At 42.3% G+C, this 23,853-nt stretch overlaps 1 protein-coding gene across 1 annotated transcript in view; it reads right to left on the bottom strand.

Annotated features, from left to right (window-relative positions):
* Positions 1–1,696: 1,696 nt before the first annotated feature.
* The window catches only part of tp53i11b (tumor protein p53 inducible protein 11b), a 40,866-nt gene continuing 18,709 nt past the window's right edge, over positions 1,697–23,853 (bottom strand). The window contains exons 2-7 of the mRNA XM_085778692.1: positions 16,993–17,132; positions 6,382–6,440; positions 6,153–6,201; positions 5,670–5,766; positions 3,772–3,873; positions 1,697–3,104 (exon numbers count right to left, since the gene is read on the bottom strand). Of these exons, the coding sequence (XP_085634818.1) occupies positions 2,971–3,104; positions 3,772–3,873; positions 5,670–5,766; positions 6,153–6,201; positions 6,382–6,440; positions 16,993–17,121 (570 nt within the window). The 5' untranslated portion in view covers positions 17,122–17,132 and the 3' untranslated portion in view covers positions 1,697–2,970. The remainder of the gene's footprint in view (positions 3,105–3,771; positions 3,874–5,669; positions 5,767–6,152; positions 6,202–6,381; positions 6,441–16,992; positions 17,133–23,853) is intronic.

Raw genomic sequence — 23,853 nt, 5'->3', positions numbered from 1 at the left:
AAGGGAGGCAGAAATTATTTTGCTGAGGGTATAATGAGTGTATAAAATGAAAGCCTCCCTCTCGCTGCTGGGCAATGATACACGTTTAAAGCTTTCTAAGTTCATCTCAGAGAAAACATAAGTGGATGTTTAACTTAGAAAGCCATCCTCCACTAAGCGAAGTATAAATTTATGGCATTTCAGTATATTTGAAGTAGATCTGGCTCCAGTGATAGGATTTTCTGCTTCTATTTATCGTATGAGGTTATACGTATTACAATAGCCTTTCAAATGGTGCGATTGTGATGAATAAAAAAAAAAGAAGCCATTTTCAGGTGGGCTTTTTTATGCCAAATTGGAAATAATCAGCACATTAACCAATAATGCAAACAGTTAGAAATATGTAGAAGTACAACTATCAAAAGGACAAGGACAAAGTAGATGTCACTGCTTTTGAAGTCGTCAAAATAAACAAAAGTGTTTTCTTTATTTGAAACTAAATGGTAGAAATCCATAACAATTCGTTTCTGAGGTACAGTATAGCACATACATAAAAACACACTGCTACAACTTCAAACAGTTTGACCTGGTATGCTAGTCACAACAGTACAATATATTTTGGATCTACATCAGAAGGAACGAATAGCTCAACTTGCCCATTCCTCGAAACAATTTACCAATGAGAAATCTTGACTAATTTACGTCAGAGAACCAGGAGGATGAAAGAGCGATTTCTTTGCCTCCCTTCTGCTGCCAATCCCCCCTGAAAGTGCCCATCTCTCCTAAAATAACCTGCTTCACAGACCTTTGAACATTTCACAAGGCTGATGATTTGAGGCCTGTAGTATCGACGGAAATGGAATGACATTTTTCTTGAACTCCATAATTACCATGCTAGTCAGGACAGAGTGGTAGGTTGGGGTGCACAATGTCACTCAGGAGAGTTGCATCTAATTAAACACTGGAAAAAGGATAATTACTAGTATATGTAGGAGTATGGGAGACCTCACCCATGTTTCGTGTTCCCTATATCTGAAGTGAAAGCTCACCCAAGTACCAAGCACATCTGCCTTCAGTGCTGGACTTGCATCTGGAAACCCACAATCACTGGGACCTCAGGACCACTCCCTTCTTGGGCGGGACTCTACGTGGTCATTGGCAACAATATGGACCACCTTTAGAGGAGGCCTGTAGTATGTTCCTTGTTCAATCCAAAATAGTTTTTTAAGTTAAATTTACAAAATGAGTGGCCTATCTTTAGACTGTGTTTTTGACTGGCCTTAGGTGTTGAAGAGTATGAAGAGGCCAACATTAGCACAGCTCTGAGCTGGGATGTCTCCTACCTGAGGGCAGCCCATTTATTGGGAGGTAGAACATGTTTTGAACAAATTGACCGGGTAAAGACTGTCAAATGATGGGTTATGTCTGCTTGAACTGCCTCATAAATAAGTGTTTCCTTTTGATTTTTGACTAATATAGATATTCATCCCCTTTAACATCTTTATCAGCTTTGCATTCTAGCTATTTGCAGTTTGCGCTACACTGTTTGAGCCATCTCGTTTGGTGGGTATATTGCATGCATGACACCAAAACACAAATGTCACTTGAATAGGTACAAAAGAAGACACGGCAAGAGAGAGATCAACCTCTGAAAATCATTTAACTAATAGTGAACAAGTTCCCTGTTCGGTTCACAAGAACACCACATGATGGTAAATAATTTTATTTACATATATACAAGAAGTAGGATGCAGTGTTGATGACTGTTCTTTTAAGTAGTTTTAAGGCAAGGCTAAGGATGTGGTGTATGTAAAAAAAAAACTGTGCTACATCACTAAAGAAGAACCAGGTCAGGTTTGTTTACCCTGCACACTGACATGCTCGGCTTGTGACACTAGCACTACAGTAAAGGTCAGAATGATAAAATACCTTCTACAGGATCACTCGGGCTAAAGTCCTGCCAAGCAGCACACACACACACACACACGCACACACCAAGATGAGAACGACTCCTTTAAGAGTCCTTTCACAAGTGTAAATATTCTGTACAAAACAATTCCTATTCACTTTGGTAGAACCTCATGACCGATACCCCAGGAATAAAAAAATCACTGTGTCCCTGAAAAATTTCGAGTCGAGTATTTCGAGTCAGCACTTCATTTTGGGTCGTCTAAATCTGATGAAGATGATTGATGGGTTACGATTGGGAGTATAAATTGACCTTGACGGAGTTTCCTCAGTGTGCTGGACCAAGAAAGCTATCAGCAATGTAACAAGAGGGTCACTGTGATTCACCCAGCATTTAGCTTATCTGACTGCACCTGAATCTTACACGAAGCACAGCTGATGCTTTTGCCATTCAGTGTGGTCACTGGAGAGCTGTCAGAGAAGCATGCAAGAGCACAGATATGCAGGCTTCACTTTGGCATACATACAGTTCAAGTTAACATCAACAGCATCAAACAGGAAATGAGTAATAGCACAAAATCTTGGTCCTTGAATGTGATTAAGAAGCGGTGTCAAGATGCAACGTTTTATCAAACAGGTAATACTAAATACTGAATCTGGAAATCATGTAGCTGTACATTAAAAACATAGTAAGATTTCTGAAATTACTCCATACTGTACATATGAAATCATAGAACTACTGTAGGCGACATAAGAACACGATGCACTACTGCTAGTTCCTTCTTTATAATAACAGCTTGTAGAGCTGCACAAAGGAGGAATGTGTGTCAAGAGGGGCTTGACCTCACGGCCCAGTGAAAGTGTAATTCACTTTTGCTGTGAGGTTTCTTGTTCTTGGAATGCGAGACTCTTATATTGAATACTATGGGTTGCAATAGGTTGGGTCCCATAGAAAGGGGCAGGGGGGCATTCATTGACAAAGTGATGCTCCAAGCCCCGGTGAAATAATCATCCAAACATTCTGACCCCACGTCCGTGATCTGTGCTCAGCTGTCCCCTCTCTGGAAGTATCACACAGGCAGCTCAGATTTTCTTCGGCTTACGTCCCAGGTGGTAGTAGTAAGCCATGGTGACCACCAGGAAAAGCAGTCGACTGAGGAGCAGGAGCATGGCGGCATTGGGCAGGATCCCAATCTCTATTAAGGTGATGGATGTCACTGAAATCACAGGGCAACATTCAGCGCTTAAAGTATATACAGTATATGTTTTTGTCATTATGGGAGAACATGCACAGCACACAAGGTTCAGAACATCTTTAAAGTGGTTCTTAAAGGATAGGTTCACATTTCACTACATATGTCTTAAGCACTTCTCAAAGACCCATATGTACATTTAAAGAAGTTTGACGATTGTTATTGTTGCACAGTCTAACAGCGCTTTAACAAAAACAGACTATTTCATGTCACACAGTGTTCAAGAGGGATCTAGTGAAATCTTGGTGTTGATCTGTGTCAGTTGATGTAAGTGGATGAGACAAGTGAGGTCAGTTTACACAGAGCACATTTCAAAAGAACAAATAAATAAATGCATGTTGATACTGTTTCAATGTACTACGTATACACAAAGGCATGCGTGTATTTTTTCTCAGATCCTACCCTTAAATAAAAATCCAAGGCTGTAACTCCACTTTCTCAACACAAGAGGGCAGTATCAACACAGACAAAGCACACTGGCTGAAGCGATTCTGACCAATGAATTGTTTAAACTCAGCAAACCAATGAGAGTGCGATAGCGAAGCAGGGCTCTGGTGCTAAGACTCTAACAGCTAGGGGCAACTAGACATTACTGAGACTGTAAAATGATGTGTTGGAGAAGTGTAATCACCTAGAAACTGGACAGCAAAGTAGCAGGCTTCACTGAGCAGAGTCCACTGGATGATGATCTTCTCCGCTGTGTAGAGACCATTCCACATGATGAGGGCCAGGCCTGGAATAGGATGTGATAAACGAGAATTTATAGGCTCAAGGGCATGGGAATGAAAACTTTAAAAGAAAAAAAAAATACAGTTCAGAAAAAATAAGCCGCAAATCCATCAACAAAACTACTACTACTGAGAGCAATTAACTTGCAACTGTAACCTGCCTGAGTGAGATTTACATTGTGTTCACATAGTGATAATTGGCCTATTGATTCTGCTAAATGCTCTGACTTGATTCTCATATTGATTCTGATAAAAGCCTGTGTTAAATCATTTCATTTCCCACCACAATCTTCCAGTTCATTTTCCTGTATTTCGCTCCACCCACGCACACGCACCAGTGAGGCTGTGGAAATGAGCAGGGGTGGGTAAAGAGGTGGGAGGGCTGATGGACTGTATCCCCTCCCTGCCAGGTTCCATCTGTGTGGCAGATGAGACCCCAACCTTCACTCCCTGTGCTGTTCCTTGTCTCGTAAGACATCACCTTTTATCTTTGCTAATCCCCGCGGCCCTGCTGACATTCAAAAAAAAGAAGCCAGTCTTTTGTTGGCCTTTTGAGACTGAACGTTGCTTCATTCAGATCTTCCTCCACAGTGCTAGGTGTGCAAGGTTTTACCTCTCTTCAGGCAATTCAGTAATCATAGAGGGTTGTTTTTGATTCTCATTTTACATTAAGGTTCAACTAGACATGCATAAAATGTGTTAGAGTACAGTATATGGTTTCTCATTATGCCTGTTTGCATGCATGCATGTTTAAACAGATTCAGTATTTTTTAATTCTTATATCTATTTGAGATCTAGTTGGCAATGTTCGGACACATGTCAGACTTTTATCGTGCCTGGCTTAGGTGAAAATGACAACCTGGCAAAATATCTTGAACATATGTCAAGCCTTTGCTCTTTCCCGTCATTCTCAGCTTGCTCTCCCCGCTGACTTTCCCATCAAGCAATGACCTGTGTGCTACCTGCCACCGTCACAGGCGCGCTCTGCCTCTTCACAGAGCCATCACAAAGCCACTAATCATTGACTCACCGGCTTGCCTAACAGTCACAAACTGAAGCCATTAAAATGAGTGCTCGCAACTCAAATATAATCTGTCTGTAATTGGGGAGCAAACCGCAAATGTCACGATGGCGTACCTGGCATGTTTACAGGCACTAATTTACCTCCTGTAGATGGTGCGACAGGAAACAGCGAAGGGAAAAAAAAGACAAAAAAAAAATCCCCCCTCAATTTACAGAGAGTGAGTGAGCTGTAAAATTTGAATGTTGAGTAAAACACTACGTCCTCTCAGATCAGACCCACACAAACAGTGCATACACTGTGCTGCCATCCCCCCACTGAGCTCCCAGTGGATTTAGGCCTTATATATGAGGTCATAGAAACAGAGGCAACTGGAGCTGCTGCTGTGAGTATTCTGGAGAATTGGTCTCTGTACCCCTGTCATGCCCTCATAGTGAACTGTAGACACACACGCACACAACTGAATCAAATTACACAGGCTCTGTTTGTAGCCTAAAGGAATGATGTTAGAGCAGGAAGACAGTTTTTTTTGTACATTATCTCGATGCTTATGACCTGTAATGATGAATGCATTAGAGAACATTATCACAGAGAAACCGACAGTCCACCAGTGTATATTTTTAGCAAGTATAAAGAAATGTTAAATCAATGTGAATGTGCTGCTACATTACATGCGGTATACTTGCCTTACTGCAGCTATGTATGAGGGAGTATCAAAAGCTTTATCCATCACGTCTCTTATCTGTCTATGTTTCTTGCAACTTGAAAGAACGGACTTACTAAGCAGTGCTCCTCCATAGAGGCGAATGGAGATGCTAGTCATGGAGAGTTCCTCCTCAAAAACAACCTCATATAGCTGGTTGGGAAACACCAAGGCCTATGTAGGAAAACAAAAGCACAACACAGCTCTGTCACATCAACACAACAGGATTCAGTCTTCCCCCAATGCAGCACAATTGACAAAGTATTACTGTTTGGGAGTTGGAGTCGCAGTGTGTGCCATAAACACTGAGGATATTGAGCGATTAGGTGATATAGCTAACAAGAATGAAGCTGTTTATTCAGTTATTCAGTTATTCAGTCTGCCAGTGCAGTGCTGGGTTCATATCAATCATTTTTCAATTTCTGGAAAGAGGGTTTTTTTCCTATCCCCTTACTGTGCAAAATCGTGTACTGTGGGAAGCTATACAGACTTGAGAGAAGACGTTTGAAGTTTGAAGGCGTGACACGTTTCACTTTGATGATAATTTAAGCAACACTTACCATCACAGCCATAACTGTGAAACCCACTGCAGAGATTAATATCCACACCCTAAGAAGAAAAACATTAGATGAGTGCATATCCTTCCTGCAACCATTAATACAGAAACTGTACATTTGTTTTCTCAGAGTTTAGAAGACGTTGAACCTCACAGGAAGTGATAGACACATGATCATGCACAGTGTACTATCTGTGTTAATAGTGATATAGTCTGAGCAGCTGAATTCTTACCTCAGCCCGATAGGTTCTCGCACTGCAAACTTCAGCTCATTCCCCAGCATCTGACTGATCTGTAAGCAAATGAGAACACATCAAAAGGAAAAAAAAGAAATGAGTTGTGAGAGAGGAACTGCAGTTGCAATTATGCCATTTAAACAGATACCTGTCATGACAACATTCGAAATACACAACCGACTGTAGAACTAACAGCTGTCCATGGAGGCGAGTTTAAAGTTTCTAAAACATCTTGGCCAAGCTTCAACAAAGAAGCACATTAAGCAAAGCAGTGGAGAGAATACAAGAGTGTCAGAGAAGGATCTACTAAGATGTTAATTAGAGACTATAAATGTCTTCACCTCCTTAATAACCCCCTGAAGATTAAAGGCATGTTCTGTCATAACAACATCTTGCAGTGAATTATGAATGAATAACCAGGTCTATGGCAGTAACATATTTTTTTTACAAAAATGAACAAAGCAATACACAATATATAATCCTGACAGCTTGAAGAAAACAGTGTGGTGCAAATAGCTTTCAGTTTGTCAAAATGTTCTCCCACTGTGTCTCTCAGTAACCAATTGCGGTTGAGCACGAAATTAATATTTAATTGAGATGCCATACAGAATACATGTTATCTTATCATTCAGCACTATTCAGAAGAAACACCCAAGTGTCTCCGTGGTAACATCTGCTGGGACAAGCATCTCTTATCACAAGATGGTGGAATGCTAATAATCAGCAACTTCATTTTCTAGCCATGCTCCATGAGGCACTTATTTACACACATGGACGTCACCCACAAACACTTCTTTAAAGCATCCAGATACGCACTGTGGCCAATTTCTGTTCTTTTTTTAAATATATATGACCAGGATAATAACAAATAATCATAATAGTGCTGGTATGATGTAGTATTATACATTTTCTGTGTATTGACGGCTTGTTTCAACAAATAATTTGTTTGTCAATTACTCATTCGAGAAATTTACCAAGCACATTTATTTGTTTTTGTTTTTTTTATTAGCCTTTATTTAACCAGGTCGGTCCTGTTGAGACACGATGACCTCTTTTTCAAGGGAAGCCAAGACAGCAGCATAGAAAAGTTGCAACAATTACAAGACACAGAAATCACACAGCAACACAGATAAAATACATTACAAGATACAGGCAGGACTGGGCTCCGGATTCACATTAAAACAAGAATAAGTGCGGTATGAAACCGCTCCAATTTCTCTCATGCGAGTTTTCAAAGATTCAACGTTTTCTGCAGTGCATTTCAAGCAGCAGGTGCAGCATACTTAAAGCAGTGCTTACCAAATTCAGAATGAACTTTGGGCACGTTTAATAAATAAAACTTGTTGGAATATAAGCAGTAATTGTTTTGGGATTTGGAGAAATAATTACATAAATAGTGGGGGAGCAGACCCAAGATAGCATTTGCTGGCTCCAGATTCACTGCTTTTGTCTGTCTTATAGTTGTTGTTAATTTTATATTAGTGGTTAATCAACATAATGCAAAAGAACAAAGGCTCTGTGCAAAACCAAACTCTGTGCGCCATGTAGTAATATGCTACTGTTGATGTGAATGTGAATTTAAGATAAATTGTAACTCTTTTAAACTCCTCCTCTAAGACAAGTTCTCTACATACAGGTGTATCTGTAGTGTATGACTGTGATTAAAGACATGGTTCAGAGGGGGAGTGGAGCATTTAGCATGTTTAATCAGAGAACATAGGCCTAGAAACATTCAGACTCAGACTTCTAAGGACAAGGGAGTAAAGAACTGTCTCAGACAAACCACACAGTGAGCGAGTGAATAAAAAGCCTGAACAGACAAAAACCCACAGAAAAATTACAACTGTTGGCTGACTGTGCAGTTAAATTCCTTCATGCAAAGCCTCTGGGTCCTATCAGTGCCCCAACAATTATCTCCCTTCATCATTAAACATCTCTTCCCTCAAAACTGTTCTTGTGCTCAGTCCGAAATAGCATCTCTGAAACTAAAAATACACCAAGGCATGGAAACCCCTAAGACACAGAAGAGGAATCAATCCCTGGCTCGCAGTGTTTACAGGGAACTCACTATCAATTGGAAAGTGGTTTTCTGCTTTATAAGGCTGTGAAATGTCAGAGTGAATGACACCAAGTCATTCATGTCTATGAAATACTATAGTTCAACACAAGACTTTTCTTGGGTTTTTGCCTTTTCCAATTTGCACCAGGTAAATGTAACTGAGCAGAGCAGCTGGTAGGCTACAGTTTTAGAGAAGATAAGAGGAATATATATAACAAATTATGACGACACCAATGACAGCCAGTTTCACGCTATTGGCTGAGACTCTTTAGCCCTGTTGTGGATGATACAGGTTGTAACTGTGAAAATCAGTTTCAGATTTATGTGTGAAAGGTGGTTTGCACATTATTTTGTGATGTACTGTATATTTATAAAGAAAAAAAACCTTATTGAAGATGTGATAATAATTTAATCCCTGCCCTCATAGCCTAGTGAGTTCAATATCTAAAACAGCTCCTGTTGTTGCCCATGGCTGCAGCTAGCTTTGATCCCAGAACAAAAGCTAAAGCTAAAGAGTTGCAGCGAAGACCCGTTACATCCCTCCATGTACTCTGTGGCTGAAGTGCCAGGGCATGAATCCGTCATGCCAGCTGTGATCATGTGACCAGGTGATTCAGCCCTTCCTGTGCCATGGATTCAGTGGCTGTTTTTGACAGGAACACATAAATATTCATGACTAGCATGAGAAATACTCAATGGGAACTGAGTGTCAGCTGATGGCACAGGGCTAGCTTGGGGTGGAATAGAGCGGAAGGGAGTCGGGGGAGAGATGGAGCAACAGGAAAAGGAAGAAATACACAATGCTGTTTGTAGAGAGAGAGAGAGAGAGAGACGCTTAATCACAGCTGCTATAATAGCCCAGCTTTGTTATCAATCACTCAGTCGGCTACATCCAGTAAACAAAACACGGCTTTTCTGCCAGAGAGCATGGCAAATATTGAGAATCCATTATCCACCAACCTAAAATCTGTCACGCGAGTGTGTACACTTCCCATTTAATCGATGATGTAAGTTTGTGCAGCCGCAATTCAGTAGATAGCGATCACCATTTCATCCATCCCAGTGGTAATCCTCTGGGAAATATTCACACAAGATTGCTATTTGTCTTTTTTTATGAACGCCTGCAGGCTTGATTGTTGCAACATGACCTCGGCACTGAAGTAGCGTACTAGTCACTAGTGTGTTAAAGAAGTTGTCAATAGTACCGTGAGCAATGTAGGCGATACCTCTCACAAAGCTGTACACACACACACACACACACACACACACACACACACACACACACACACAGTAGCACACAAAGCCCGTCTTTGACTGAAGTATAAGTAATAGGGATAGTGTTCTTATCTCAGAGCAGAAAAAGAAGCAGGAAAAGACAGTGGACCACAGGAGCACTTCCCTCCTTTGTTTACAAGAACCACAGGGATAAAGTCAACCGTTTCCTCCTCCATACTAGCTCCTGCTGTGCAGCTAACCTTACATCTTGATCCCATGGGCCTCTTTACCACAAGCACTTGTGTCGAGGATAAATAGAGCGACTCGACTAACAGCACAATGCAGCAGAGCAAGTGAACAATTCAGCTGTATGAGTGACAATTTCAGTTCTAAATTAGGGTCATTGTCACGGTTAAATAGGGAAACACACTTTTCAAATCAGCACATACAATAGGCCACATTGGGCAAAGCATTGTGTTACTGTACTCTGCATTGTTGATATCATTACAGCACTGTAAGCAGCTAACATTATTCATCTCTCTTTATCTTTTAGATGAAGGTCCCAGTCACTGCACTCTGTACATGTGATCTAAGTGACAGATGTCTGGGTTAAGCTCCTTGCTCAAACATTAGGAGAGAAAACAAACACTCTGGAGGGCTGAGAGAAGGGAGCAGACATTTCATCACAAGCCATCAGCCAAAAACGTATGCCTGCACCCTTCTGTTCTGTTCCATGCTCTCACTTGCCTGATTAATATTTCAGTGAGCAACAGTACGCTCTGCCTATGCTCATTTTAATGCCATCTGAGTATGAAAAAAAAGAGAAGCTGGATCTTGACATTTCTATACCAAAATAGAACAAGAAGTAACTGTCAGTCTGCAATCGTGCCTCTCAACACGCATGGATATGACAAGAGTGTTTACTGGTATGAGCCAGCATTCGTGCTGTTGTGTTTTGGTATACACACACCACTGTACGCTCTCTATATGAATGCGCAAATGCATCCTGGGCAGGAACATAGTAGATGAGACGCAAGCGGAAGGGAGGCTCCCCAGGGAGTCAGTTACATCTCTGTGGAGTTGCAGGAGCTCATGGGATAACGTGCTCTAGATTCACTGAGGCGTACGGAGCAAAGCAAATGCACACGATGGGACTAGGAGTGATGAGCCAATTAGCAGCCCATTGTGGCTTTTAAAAGGAATCCATAGCTCTTCTCAGGGGTTAATGAATGCATCTGTGGTTGTATGCCACTCTTGCTTGTGCCTTGCAGAAACATTATCCATTAGACTGACAATAGTTTAACACATTTGTTTACTTATTGTCATTGTCACAAAGTCCAAGGCTGAGATCTCCAAAGAGGAAACTCTAAAGATGGAGATGTGAGCACCTCCCACTGTTCCTCCCACTTTACAAATAGAGGCCCAGTTGAGGCCTTCCCCCTTTTCCTTTGTCTCCAGACTCTGTGTGTGTGCTGGTGGTGCTCACCTGAGTTTGCCATGCGTGTTTGACTTCATCTCATTGTAAGTAAATCTAAACTTATTTCAATGCATTAAGGTTAAGGTCAATGTCTAAGTTTCTATTCAAATCTCATGCCTAGATGGGATTTGAATAGGGGCTTGGACTATGCCTACAGTTACAGGTACATGGTGGGTAGAGAGGGACGGTAGTATGGCGTCAGCAGGCAGAGGGGGGATATATGACTGGACAGTAGAGGTGGGAACCTGGACAGGGGGTAGGATTTGCTGCGAGGGCTGAAGCATAGGATGAATCTGAGGGGCAATGGAATAGCCAATTTGTGATAGTGGGGGTGTTGAACCAGCTTCAGACTCGGCATATCTCATGTTTACAGGGGCAGGAGTAAATATTCTGGAGGGAGGGAGATCATAAAAGGAAGTGGAAGCCAATTGGTCCTTCGAGCGGGAGACTGAGCCACACTCCACATGTCCACAGACTAGAGCAACTTAAAATGGCTGATTCAGCTGATTCAAAGGCTGTTGGCATTAACCCGGTTGATGGGCTGATCACTGATGAAGCGCAGGCTTCTCCTGAAGTCACGGATGAACACCAAGGTGGACAAGACATAACCCAGCCTAACATGGATAAGGCTCCCCCTGTAATGTCTCAAACATCACCTCGGCCATCCTCATCCACTCAACACATAGAGCCTGCCCTTCCACCTGAACCATCAATTCCCCTTTTGCCATCAGCATCCTACACAATCCCTGAGAACCCACTCACAGAGCCCAGCGGCCAAGAGAGACCCAGGAGGCATAGACGCCCCCCTGACTATTACGTGTCCATGTACTGCCACAACAAACATCTATAAAGTCCCATGGCCCACGCAGTGGTGCTTATAGTAAGACTGGCTCCAAGTCAGTTTCCAGTCTCCCCTCAGCCTCTCGAATTAGTAGGTTTTCCAGAGGCAGCAGTACTTCAGTCTTAAGTGATCTCCAAGCCAGCCTCCTTGAGGAAAAGAAGAGGAGAGATGAGCTGGAGGAGTTGAAAAGACAACAAAGGGAGGATGAGGAGCTTGATACAGAATGTGCATTGATAGACAAGGAAGCCAGAGATGCTCAGCAAAGACAACAGGAAGCCCAACAGAAGAGAGAGAAAATTGTCAGAAAGGTTGCAACAAATCGACGCATCCGCATTAAGGAGCAAGAGCTTGAGGCAGCCCAGCTTGTTTCAAGTTTTATTAGAGAAAACCTCTTAGATGATCACCCTGCTCCAGCTTCTGCACCAACATCATCATCTCTTCATGACCATGTAGCTTCCACTTCCTTTTATGATCTCCCTCCCTCCAGAATATTTACTCCTGCCCCTGTAAACATGAGATATGCCGAGTCTCAAGCTGGTTCAACACCCCCACTATCACAAATTGGCTATTCCATTGCCCCTCAGATTCATCCTATGCTTCAGCCCTTGCAGCAAATCCTACCCCCTGTCCAGGTTCCCACCTCTACTGTCCAGTCATATATCCCCCCTCTGCCTGCTGACGCCAGTCCCTCTCTACCCACCATGTACCTGTAACTGTAGGCATAGTCCAAGCCCCTATTCAAATCCCATCTAGGCATGCACCTGTAGCTTTAAGCTCAGTCCAAGCCCCCAATCAATCTGCATCCATGCTTGGCCCTGTGCAGCCCACCTTCGCAGGGAGTTTACCACCTATGCAGATATCATCTCTGCCTCCACGTTCTGTGCACTCGCAACCCCCAAATGTTATGGATCTGGTCCTGGCCTCAGCCTATGGGATACCAAAGCCCTCACTCCCTGTGTTCAAGAGTGGTAGAGAGAGTGATTTTGCTCTGTTAAAAATGGCCTTAGATAACCTCCTTGACAACCACACCCATCTTACTGAGCAATTCAAATACCAGGTCCTCTTAGAACATCTTAAACACCCAGGAGCCCACAAATTGGCCAAATCTTGCATGCATGATATGAGACCATATTCTACTGCCCTTCAAGCACTGCAGGAGAAGTATGGTCAACCAAGGCTATTAGTTCAGAGTGAGATTGGTTCAATATTGAATTCTCCTGTTATTCGTATTGGTGATGTTGAGGCCTTAGATGATTTCTCTCTCTCTATCCATGCTCTGGTGGGAATGCTGCTGACACTGGAGGGCCCTACAGGATCTGAATTAAGATGTGGCTCCCATGTGGATAAACTCCTCAGTAAACTCCCTGTACAGTACAGAGATGGATTCATTGAGCACTGTATTAACCGAGGCATTCTCACTGGACAGGCAACCAGAACTTATTCCCTCCTTGACCTCTCAACCTGGCTACAGTTGAAATCAAGGGCCAAACGCATATCAGAGAGAGCTGTGGAGTTTCACAAACAAGAAAAACAGCAGACTGGAAAACGTCAGCCCTCCAGACCAGTCTCCTCTGTCTACTTGTTGTCAACATCTGATGAGAATGGCACATCGAGAGCACACTCCAAGGAGAAGGTAACTGCCAATTCTACTATTAAACCTAAACCTTACTGTCCCTACTGTAACATTCGAGACCACTTCCTTGGCTCATGTGCAGAGTTTAAGAAACTCACAATGACCGACATTGAGAAATGGATCAGTGAGAAAGGGAGATGCACTAAATGTGGGAGAACACACAAAATGGATAAATGCACCTTGAAGAGGCCATGTAATGTATGTAAAGAGATTCACTTAACCATTCTCCATGATCTCCATATATCTAAATCGGCCACAGTGATGTTTGCATCTTCCCCCTCTGAGCTCCTCTATGTTGACCAACCTAATCGCTCTTGTAAAGTAATGCTGAAGGTTGTGAATGTACTCATACATAACGGGGATAAAACCCTTAAAACGCACGCAGTTCTTGATGATGGTGCAGATAGGTCCATTCTGCTCCCCCAAGCTGTCCAACGTTTGGGCCTCGCTACTCAGCCTGAAACCCTCTCCCTATGCACAGTAAGACATGATATAGTGCAATTGGATGGGGCATCTGTGTCCTTTGAAATTTCCCCTCTTAACCAGCCGAATGAAAGACATGTTATTAATCAAGCTTTCACGGCTGAGAACCTTGGGCTGTCTCAACACACATACCCCCTGAAGCAGCTACAAGAGCAATATCACCATCTCGATGGTATCCCATTACAGCCCATTGACCATGCATGTCCCCTGGTTCTCATTGGCTCAGACTATGCCCATCTAATGGCGCAGTCGCCTACCTTCGGGTTGAGGACAATGTTGAGAACATTCATGTCAGCTTCATCATGGCCAGGTCTCGCATAGCCCCTAAACGCCAGCTTTCCATCCCTCGTCTTGAACTGTGTGCAGCTCTAGCAGGTGCCCAGCTGGCTCATCTTCTCAGTGCTGAGCTCACTATTCCCCAACAGTCTGTGACACTCTGGACTGATTCAACAACAGTCTTGTCCTGGTTGACCTCTGACTCCTGCCGTTACAAGGTGTTTGTTGGAACCAGAATAGCTGAGATTCAGACCCTGACTGACACCAGGAGCTGGAGGTATGTTGACTCAAAGAATAACCCAGCTGATGATGTAACACGGGGTAAAACCCTCCTGGAGCTCTCTCAGCAACACAGATGGAGTCAAGGCCCACCATTCCTCCTCTTAATTGCTGACTGCTGGCCAACCAGTCCACTTGTACCAGCTGAACCAGAACCAGTTGAGGAAATAAGGAAGTCAATGTTCTGTGGAACAATGATGTCAACTGGCATAAACCTTCCTGATTTTAAGAAGTATGGCAGCTGGGATGACTTAATAGAGGAAACAAAGACTATGCTTTATGGGGCGGCGGATCACAGTTCAAACATAGCCCAATGTTACATCGACTCAGAGAAGCACCTTCTACAAAGAGCTCAATCAGAGTGTTTCCCCGAGGAGATAAACGCCCTTAAAGGTGAGAAATCTATTCCAAGGAATAGCAAACTACTCCCCCTGTCTCCTGAATATGACCGTGAACTCGGCCTAATCCAAGTGGGAGGCCGACACCGAAGAGCAGAAACCCTTGACCACGACACCATTCACCCAATTGTCTTGGATCCCAGACATTATGTCACAAGACTCATTATTAAGCATTATGATGGAAAACTACTGCACCCAGGCCCTGAGCGCGTCCTGGGAGAAATGAGGCGGAGGTACTGGATTCTGCGTGGTCGTCAAGCCATTCGCCAGCATCAACATCAATGTCAAGACTGTCAGAAATGGAGAGCCAAACCAGTTATTCCCAAAATGGCCGATCTTCCTCCAGCCCGCCTTCGATTGTCAAAGCCCCCATTCTGGTCCACAGGCATGGACTGTTTTGGGCCTTTCACAGTAAAAATCGGCCGCCGCACAGAAAAAAGGTGGGGCATACTCTTTAAATGTTTAACAACACGCTGTGTACATCTTGAGCTACTTAACGGTATGGATGCAGATACATTTCTAATGGCCTTCAGAAGATTTGTCTCACGCAGGGGAAAACCCTTTGAACTCCTCTCTGATTGTGGAACAAATTTCAGAGCAGGAGAGACAGAGTTAAGAAATGCTTTCCAGGCTATGGCGTCGGATTTGAAGCAGAAATTAGTCCACACACAGGTGAGATTCCAATTCAATCCTCCATCTGCCCCACATTTTGGTGGGAGCTGGGAACGTGAAATAAGATCAGTTAAAACAGCCCTCTATGTTGCATTGGGGAAGCAAACAACAACAGACACAGTCCTGCACACAGTACTGGTTGAAGTTGAAGGCATCCTTAATTCAAAGCCCCTTGGATACGTCTCCTCTGACCTTGCCGATCCAGATCCAGTAACACCAAATATGTTGCTCATGGGGCGGCTTGACTCCTCTCTTCCTCAGGCAATCTACTGCTCAAGTGAACTCCTTGGCCGAAGGACATGGCGTCACAGCCAGATCTTGGCAGATCGTTTCTGGACAACATTCATTCACTACTATCTCCCTACATTACAGACTAGACAAAAATGGAAGTCGGACAAGGACAACCTGGATTTAGGTCAGGTCGTACTGATTGTCGACCCTCAGTACCCTTGAGCATCATGGCCCGTAGGAAGAATAACTGAAGTGTACCCTGGAAAGGACGGTAAGGTCCGCAGTGCCAAGGTCAGGATACAGGGAAGAGAATACGTACGACCTGTTGCTAGATTGATCCCACTTCCTGGGATCACAGATTGAAGAAAATGTACGTATTTGCTGCACAAATCCAGGGGCGGCTGTCACAAAGTCCAAGGCTGAGATCTCCAAAGAGGAAACTCTAAAGATGGAGATGTGAGCACCTCCCACTGTTCCTCCCACTTTACAAATAGAGGCCCAGTTGAGGCCTTCCCCCTTTTCCTTTGTCTCCAGACTCTGTATGTGTGCTGGTGGTGCTCACCTGAGTTTGCCATGCGTGTTTGACTTCATCTCATTGTAAGTAAATCTAAACTTATTTCAATGCATTAAGGTTAAGGTCAATGTCTAAGTTTCAAGTATTTTAACATGCCTAAGTTTAACGAGAATCATTTGGTTTGATGTGTTTACGGATAATGAACTTAAAAGATTGATTGATTGTATTCTAATTTAATGGTATTTCGTTATATTTATCAGGCATGAATTACTTTGTTTCCTTTCTTTCTTTTCTTTGTTTAGAACCATGGCACTCGGTGACACCACCCCCTCAATTCAAACGACAAACTAATAAACAGAGATTAAATACAAGCAACTTCTGTGTCCTGGTGGTTTGTGTGGCTCCAGTCTGAACCTTCACAACAGTCATAACTAAGCTTTGTGTTGCACTAATGCCTTTGTTTTTAAGCATTACTCCCTATTAAGGAAAAAAAAAGAAATGTGTTCATGTAAAGTAGTATGTAATCTGACCTTTGAGCGGTGTACTTCGCCATCATCATCCTCGCCACCGACTCCAAGGATCTTCCGGCTCTTAAGGCGGCTTATCAAATCTGTCTGGCTGTGCTTCTTCATCAGAGGAGGGTGAGGTTTAGACGCCATGTTGCACACACCTGACAAAGAAATGGAGAGAGATTATGTAAAAAGTATTACTTCTGTTACTATCCCTCTTTACAAAGCAGGCATGTCTCTACAGCACATTTAGGAAGAGGTATCTGTCAATCTACAAATAACCCCCAAAGGACTTGACTTATGCAACACAGTTACATAACAGTTGTCTATACAAATACAAACACACAAAGCCTTCCTTTTAAGTCAGACTGGAAGCAGGAGGCAGATGTCCTGTAGGTCAGCTGGGAGGCCAACAGACGCAGGTGCCTGCTCAAACAGCCAATGCATCAGAGAGTGACATAGGCTATTGCTTTACACAGCCTCACACACACATGTAAATGGAGCTGGAGTTTGCAAAGACTGAGTGAGGGTCTTGCTTCATTCATCAATCAAGTTTCCCAGAGAATGTATCACTCAGTGTATGGTGGCTTTGATGTCAGCTTGTATTGTCCACACAGCAATACGTATGCCCGAACCTTGGTTTCAGAAATATCTTCCTCACATTAAAGAGCTCCTCAGTGGCCCTCGACTGCAACAATGATTTCATCATCAGCTTTTATTTTTGTCCATTTTTTGGCTTTGAGCTGTCAGCACTTATTTTTATTCCAACTATTTGAATTAAACCAGACAAAGGCAACATTGTGCTCAGCCAACTTTGTTTTTCGAATGATAAAAAAAAATGCATTTTATAACTTGGAAGGAATTGTGACAGAAAAGACTGCATAAAATCAGAAATAATAGAGAAAACATTCATTTCCAATTAATTTTTACTTTGTAGTGTGCGTGTGCACAGTACCTGTTGATTCAAAGAGAAACAGAAGTTAAATCAAGAGAGAACTTCTTCACCTCAAACATCCACCACAGCTGGAGGGAAAAGGCATGAACAAACAAGTGTACACACAAAGAATGGGACAGCCTGTGTAAAAAATGGATGGCTATTCCACAGGCCAATTCTCAAGATGAATAAAACAAGAGCAATTATTGAACCATGGTCCCAAGGATGAGGACACCTTCTGTAACAGTGCTCTGCCCCCAGGAAAGGGAAAAAAAAACACAATCAGGGCAAGCCAGGGAATAACACAGTGCTCAGTTTTTCACCAAACTGGAAGTGTATTGTCACAGTTAGAGGCATGGCAAGCTTTGAGTAAAATTAAAACAAGTGCTGTGGTTTAGGCTTAACTGCACAGACTGTAAGCAAATATAAACTGAGAGAACAATATCATAAACGAAACCCCTGCTACAGATCCATTCATCGTCTACATCGCTGATCCACAAGGGCATAGTTGACCCTGGACAGGTCACCAGTCCATCACAGAGATGGTTAGAGACAAACAACCTCACACGCTCACACTCGCGCCTATAGGCAATTTAGAATCTCCAATCAACCTAGTGTGCATGTCATTGGACTGTATAGGAGGATGCTGGAGAACCCGGAGAGGACCCAGGCAGGCACAGGGAGGATACGCAAACACCACCAAAAGTGCTAAACACCACATCACTGTGCCGTCCACCAGCAACAGTGCATGAAACAGACAGAGGGACAGAAACCAGGAAATCTGCTAGATTTTTGTAAGGATGTAAATGAATACTGTCATTTAAGTTTCAGTATTTTATTTTAATAAGTTATATAATGTTACCAGATATACTGTTGAAACGTCAACCTCCAATAGATCATTTTCAGACCTAATGCCTTGCTCATTAAATGCTGAAATGTGTGTCCCATGTCCGTTCAGAGAAAAGTAAACAGGCAAATCATTTGTTCCTTCTTTCATCACAACATCTTTGGGCGGTCTGAAAACAATGGACTGAATAACATCCCCATTATGCAAAACCACAGCAATGAGATAGTGGTCCCATGAATTTTGATCTGTACAACCACTATGACCCAATCAAGATCTATAATGAAGCAGCACGACACACCTCACCACATGCTTTGGGAGATGACATTTTTCCCACATGCTAAAATACCCTTGCATTTCCCTACCCGTGCTCCTTGACTTGCTACTGTAGAGCAATGCTGATGCAGTTGCCTAGCAACTGTCAATGGACCAATAGCTTCTTCATTACTAGAAGCACCTTTCATGATTGAAACTACCTTTGATGTGCTGAGAGCCACTGATGCTCCGCTGTCGTAGCAGGTGACACTTAAAGATGAATCAAGAGACTTTAATCTTATTCAGTGAACAGAAGTAGAGACATGGTTTCCTAATGAGTGGCTACCAGTCAGAATAGAAGACTTAAAGAGCCCCTAGCTTACAATTTTAACTTCAAAAGCAGATACACATTTAGTAAACAGTTGGTAATTACAGCTACTCTTACACTTGCGAGATTATCGTACATATGATTGCACTACTTCAGCACTTCCAACACTTATGGATTAACCTGGGTTGTGTACTCAAATATATCAATGATGAAAAGGGGGGTCAGATGTGAAGATGTGGGTGGTATGATGTGTAAATGTAGAATGAGATTTTGACAGGACTGAAGAGAAGCTGACAGAACATGTACAGAGTGTCTCTACCTACATACAGAGGTGAGAGCAGAGGTGGTCCTGTAACTGATAGCAATCAAGTGCTCCACTGCATTTCAGTAAAATGGTATTGCATTAAAGGAGAGCCGAGTCCGTCTCCGCTTCTCTAAGGTCTTTTCTATAATCTGTCCGTGATGCATTAAATGCATTTACCTTGAATTATAAAGTATGTTAAATGTGGGAAAGTGCCCCTTTTTATTCAAAATCTAAAAACATTTAAAGCTATCAGAGTTTCAATGTCAGGCAGAAAACCGTTTTAACAAATAAAAATCCAATAAACACAGTGACTGTGCTGTCATGCACAATTTGTTGCTTTTTTCTGTTTTATATCTCTGTAATCTAAACATGTTCAGTTAAAACAAGTGTCTCTGAGTGCCTTTCAAAAACGCCATACAAATCTAATGTATTATTATTATTTAAGACATCTGAAGAAGTTACTTTGTCAATATCAACAATACTGACAGGCATCTTTAACAGACAAAGTAATCAATCAAAAAATAATCTTATGATTAATTAATAATGAAACAGACATTAGTCGCTGCACTAAATTAAAGTGTCAACTGTAGAAAACTAATTAAACCATTACTGATGAGACTGTAAGGGTGCAATGTGAAACACGCAAGATGATGAAAAAAAACCTTTGACTGAACTGCTAATATCAGAAATGCCTCCAGATCACTTATCACAAAAATAAGAAAAAAGCCATTTAAACATGCACCACTGAATGCTATGTTATAATATTCATCATTTTTCAAGAAGACGTGAATATTCCTGGAGCAACTGTTTAATAATGTAATCCTGTTTCGTCCCAGGAAATCCTATTTCCCATTTCAAGTGTATATTAGTTGGAAGAACTAAAATATTTGGTGAATTAAAGCCGTCAGACTAAAATATAACACACCTACTCAACACATTTCAGCAATTCACAGTGGTTGATTCCTCAAAAGCATTGCATGCATCCGGGATGACAACATGTATAAAAACATCAACAAGGATTTAAAGAGGCAGGTGTGTCAGGGCTGTGTGTTTGGAGAACATCAATGCATTTACCTCCCTGATAACAAGAAAGAATAGTATATTATAGTAATATCACAGAGGGATATATAAATAAAAAATCAAGTGAAGGATGGACCAAAACCTGAGAGTTAACTACCAGCAATAACATAAAGTAACAATACTCTCTCTGTTCCTACCATGGGTTTCATAACAGAGCATGTGCTGTGGAGAAGAGAAGCTGCTAAACATAGGAGGAAGATACTTTGGGAAAGGTGAGAATTCCCGGGGAGATATCTTGTTATAGTGACTAGAAAGATGTTCTAGGAAAAATAATTGTGTCATTCGAACAAAGCAGCATGTGGGTGTGGAGGAGCAACTGTGAATAAATGTGTTACTCAAAATAAGAAAGCAGTCTACAGCCTGCTCATCTCCTCTTTTCCACAAATAATGTAAGACACAGTTGTCCAATGGTCTCCAAATCCCCCTGCCAACATGTTTGGGTATCTAGCAGCATGTAGTGCCAAGAGCAGATAAGGCCGGAAAACAAAACACACACAGCAAAAAAAAAAAAAAAACCACACAATTCCTCTACTCAACAGACTGTGTGGAAACAAGAGTGAGTTGTTCCTCAATGAAATGTCCATCTCCTGTGCCCACTCAGAATGATTTACTAACCTCAGTAAATGTACGTATTACCTCTCGTGGTAGGTGTTAATGGTATAGGTTTCTCACTGTCCAGAGGAAGACAGTAGCTTCATCATCACAGTATAACTTTAGGCTGAGGACAGGAGGATCCAGTCTCCCATGTTATGTTAGAATTAGATCAAGTATCCTTGACCCTTATTGGATTCCAGATCTCCTAACAGTGTTAAGGAGCTACTTGTTTGTGTTACTGCTGCAACATCCCAAGCCACCCTCTGCCACTGAGGTTGGAGCTGTAAACTAGAAGAGTGGGTAATGTGATACTACTTTTTCTGCCAGTCGGTATCAACTTTGGTTCAAAGTGAAAAATCTCTTATCTCTGACGTATTGTTTACATACAGTGAAGCTATGTTAGCTTGCTTCATGTGCGCAGTTTAAGTTAACAGTTTTGAGGCGTACACATTGGGGAATACACCTCATGTTCTCTCTGAAGGACAGACGGTCATACTGTCCTCCTCACCAGACCCAGGAACGGGACCACAATCATTTTTTCTTCCTTTTCTTTTTCATGTCTGAGCAAAAGACCGCCACCATCACACACAGCGCTACGGTAACCATGATTACAACCATGATTGTTGGTTGTTACGACTACCCAATGACCTATGAAATCACGCGACCGTGGACGATGATTGGTCAGGTTCATACTTGTAGTGTTGCCAGTCTCCCAACCAAGACACAGCAAGAATGTATGCCACTGTGAGTGTTTAGTCTGACATGGTGGCCCACCGTGAAAGACCAAAAGATCATGAAGTCTGATCCCGACATTAGACTACTGGAGGATTTACCATTAAATGTTGTGCAGAGACATTCATGGTCAGCGTGCTCTTACATAACCAGGTCCATCTCCTACTGCAAGCACGCGGCAGCACAAATAATCATGGTCATCATCATCAAAACAGCTAATTCCCCCCACAAGACCCAGCAGAGATGTATGTGGACTGTGTGACTGCAGGATGAAAATCTTCACCAAAGTTTTTTTCCATTTGGTCTCAAGTCAGTTGTTGGTGTTTTGTATCTGCGGTGTTTCTGTTTTATTACTGCTGGGCCTTGCTGGTGAAAGGTCTGTTTTGTACTCTGAAAGAAAGAAGTCAAGCCATGTTAGCAGGGTTTTTTGTCCTGTGTAAAAAGGAGTTTTAGTGAAAAACCAGACAGTTTTTCTCTCCAATTTTATTCTCCTGATGAAAAGTCTTGTTCTCTGTAGTTTTGTCATTGTTGTATAAATCTTTATAAATATAAAATCAAATTAAATAGGACAAAATCACTGCCAGAACAACAAGAGGTGTGAAGAGGCGGAAGTGAAAGGCTTTAGTGTGTGTGCTGGTGTGCATTAACAGTCAATTAAGACTGCAAGGGAGGAATAGAGTCATTACACCTCCAACCAAGCGCTGCTAACAGGAGTAGATTAACACAGAGTACGGCTCAGACAGGCCGGTGAAGCCTCAGCTGTTATAAGCTTCCACTCCTTTTGGTGTATATCATGGCATGTAGCCGATACTGTATTACATTAGTTTGTTTCATTGAAAGGAGTTTTTGTTAATTTGTCTGCTAACATGAGTGGAGGACAATCACACACACTAACCCTAACCCTATAATATAACTATAAATGTTACCTTGACGTCAGAACAGCTTAGTCAAGAGCAGCCACTGGTAGCAGAGACCGCCAGGTTATTTTGTGTAAGTGGAAATATTGATCCTGGAGATGTATCAAGCTGCCCAGACGTGCTTTAACTCAGACTTCAAAATCAACTAATGTAGCGGTTTCCCTGTCTGACAGATACTAGCACTGATGATGAAGTGGAAAGTACAAATGAGGTTCATTTGTGGCAAAGGGGCAAAGAAAGCAGATGAACTCAGAAAGCTGTGCTTGTGACAGCTGCTCATAAACAAAGGAACAAAGGCACTGAATTCCTATCTTGAGTTAGAACAGGCCACCAACACATACCCTGGAAACTGTGCTCCTTACAACAGAGAGAAGATCTGTATATGCTGACAGTCTGAGGAGAACTGCTCCTCAATGGGCTATTGTGTTGACTTCCAACAGTTTAATACTGTGAGATCATCCTGGGACAGTTAAGATAGAATGAACTACTAATGATTTCTGGGATTTGGAGTTTCCCTACCTAATATTGAGTTATTATATCACAGTGAACCATGAGAATTTACCCCCTTGCTGGATGACTTCTTCCAACGTGATTACATAAGCGTGTTGCAAGAGTGGTTATTGAAGATCCATGGGGAGTCGTGACGACATTACAGAGCTGAGTGAGTGCATCAGTAGTCATCTATATTTGTCGTGGCAAGGTTTTTAGCAATGGAAATGTGTGTTTCAAAATGACTAGTATCACAAGCCAATGCTGTGACATAATGTGGATCTGTGAACAACCATTTCAAACACTGTCCTAGGAACTCAGCTGTAGGATAATGACATAGTTGACCGTACAGCAGTGCAGCTGGGTCTCTGTTGACTCCCTGCTGGTCCTCATTCTAGTGGAGAC

The sequence above is a fragment of the Trachurus japonicus genome, chromosome 6, assembly GCF_045865225.1.
Source record: "Trachurus japonicus isolate A0001 chromosome 6, Traja_1.0".
Classification (NCBI taxonomy): Eukaryota; Metazoa; Chordata; class Actinopteri; order Carangiformes; family Carangidae; genus Trachurus; species Trachurus japonicus.
The sequence above is the reverse complement of the archived record's forward strand: the minus strand, read 5'-3'. Positions and strand labels throughout refer to the sequence as shown.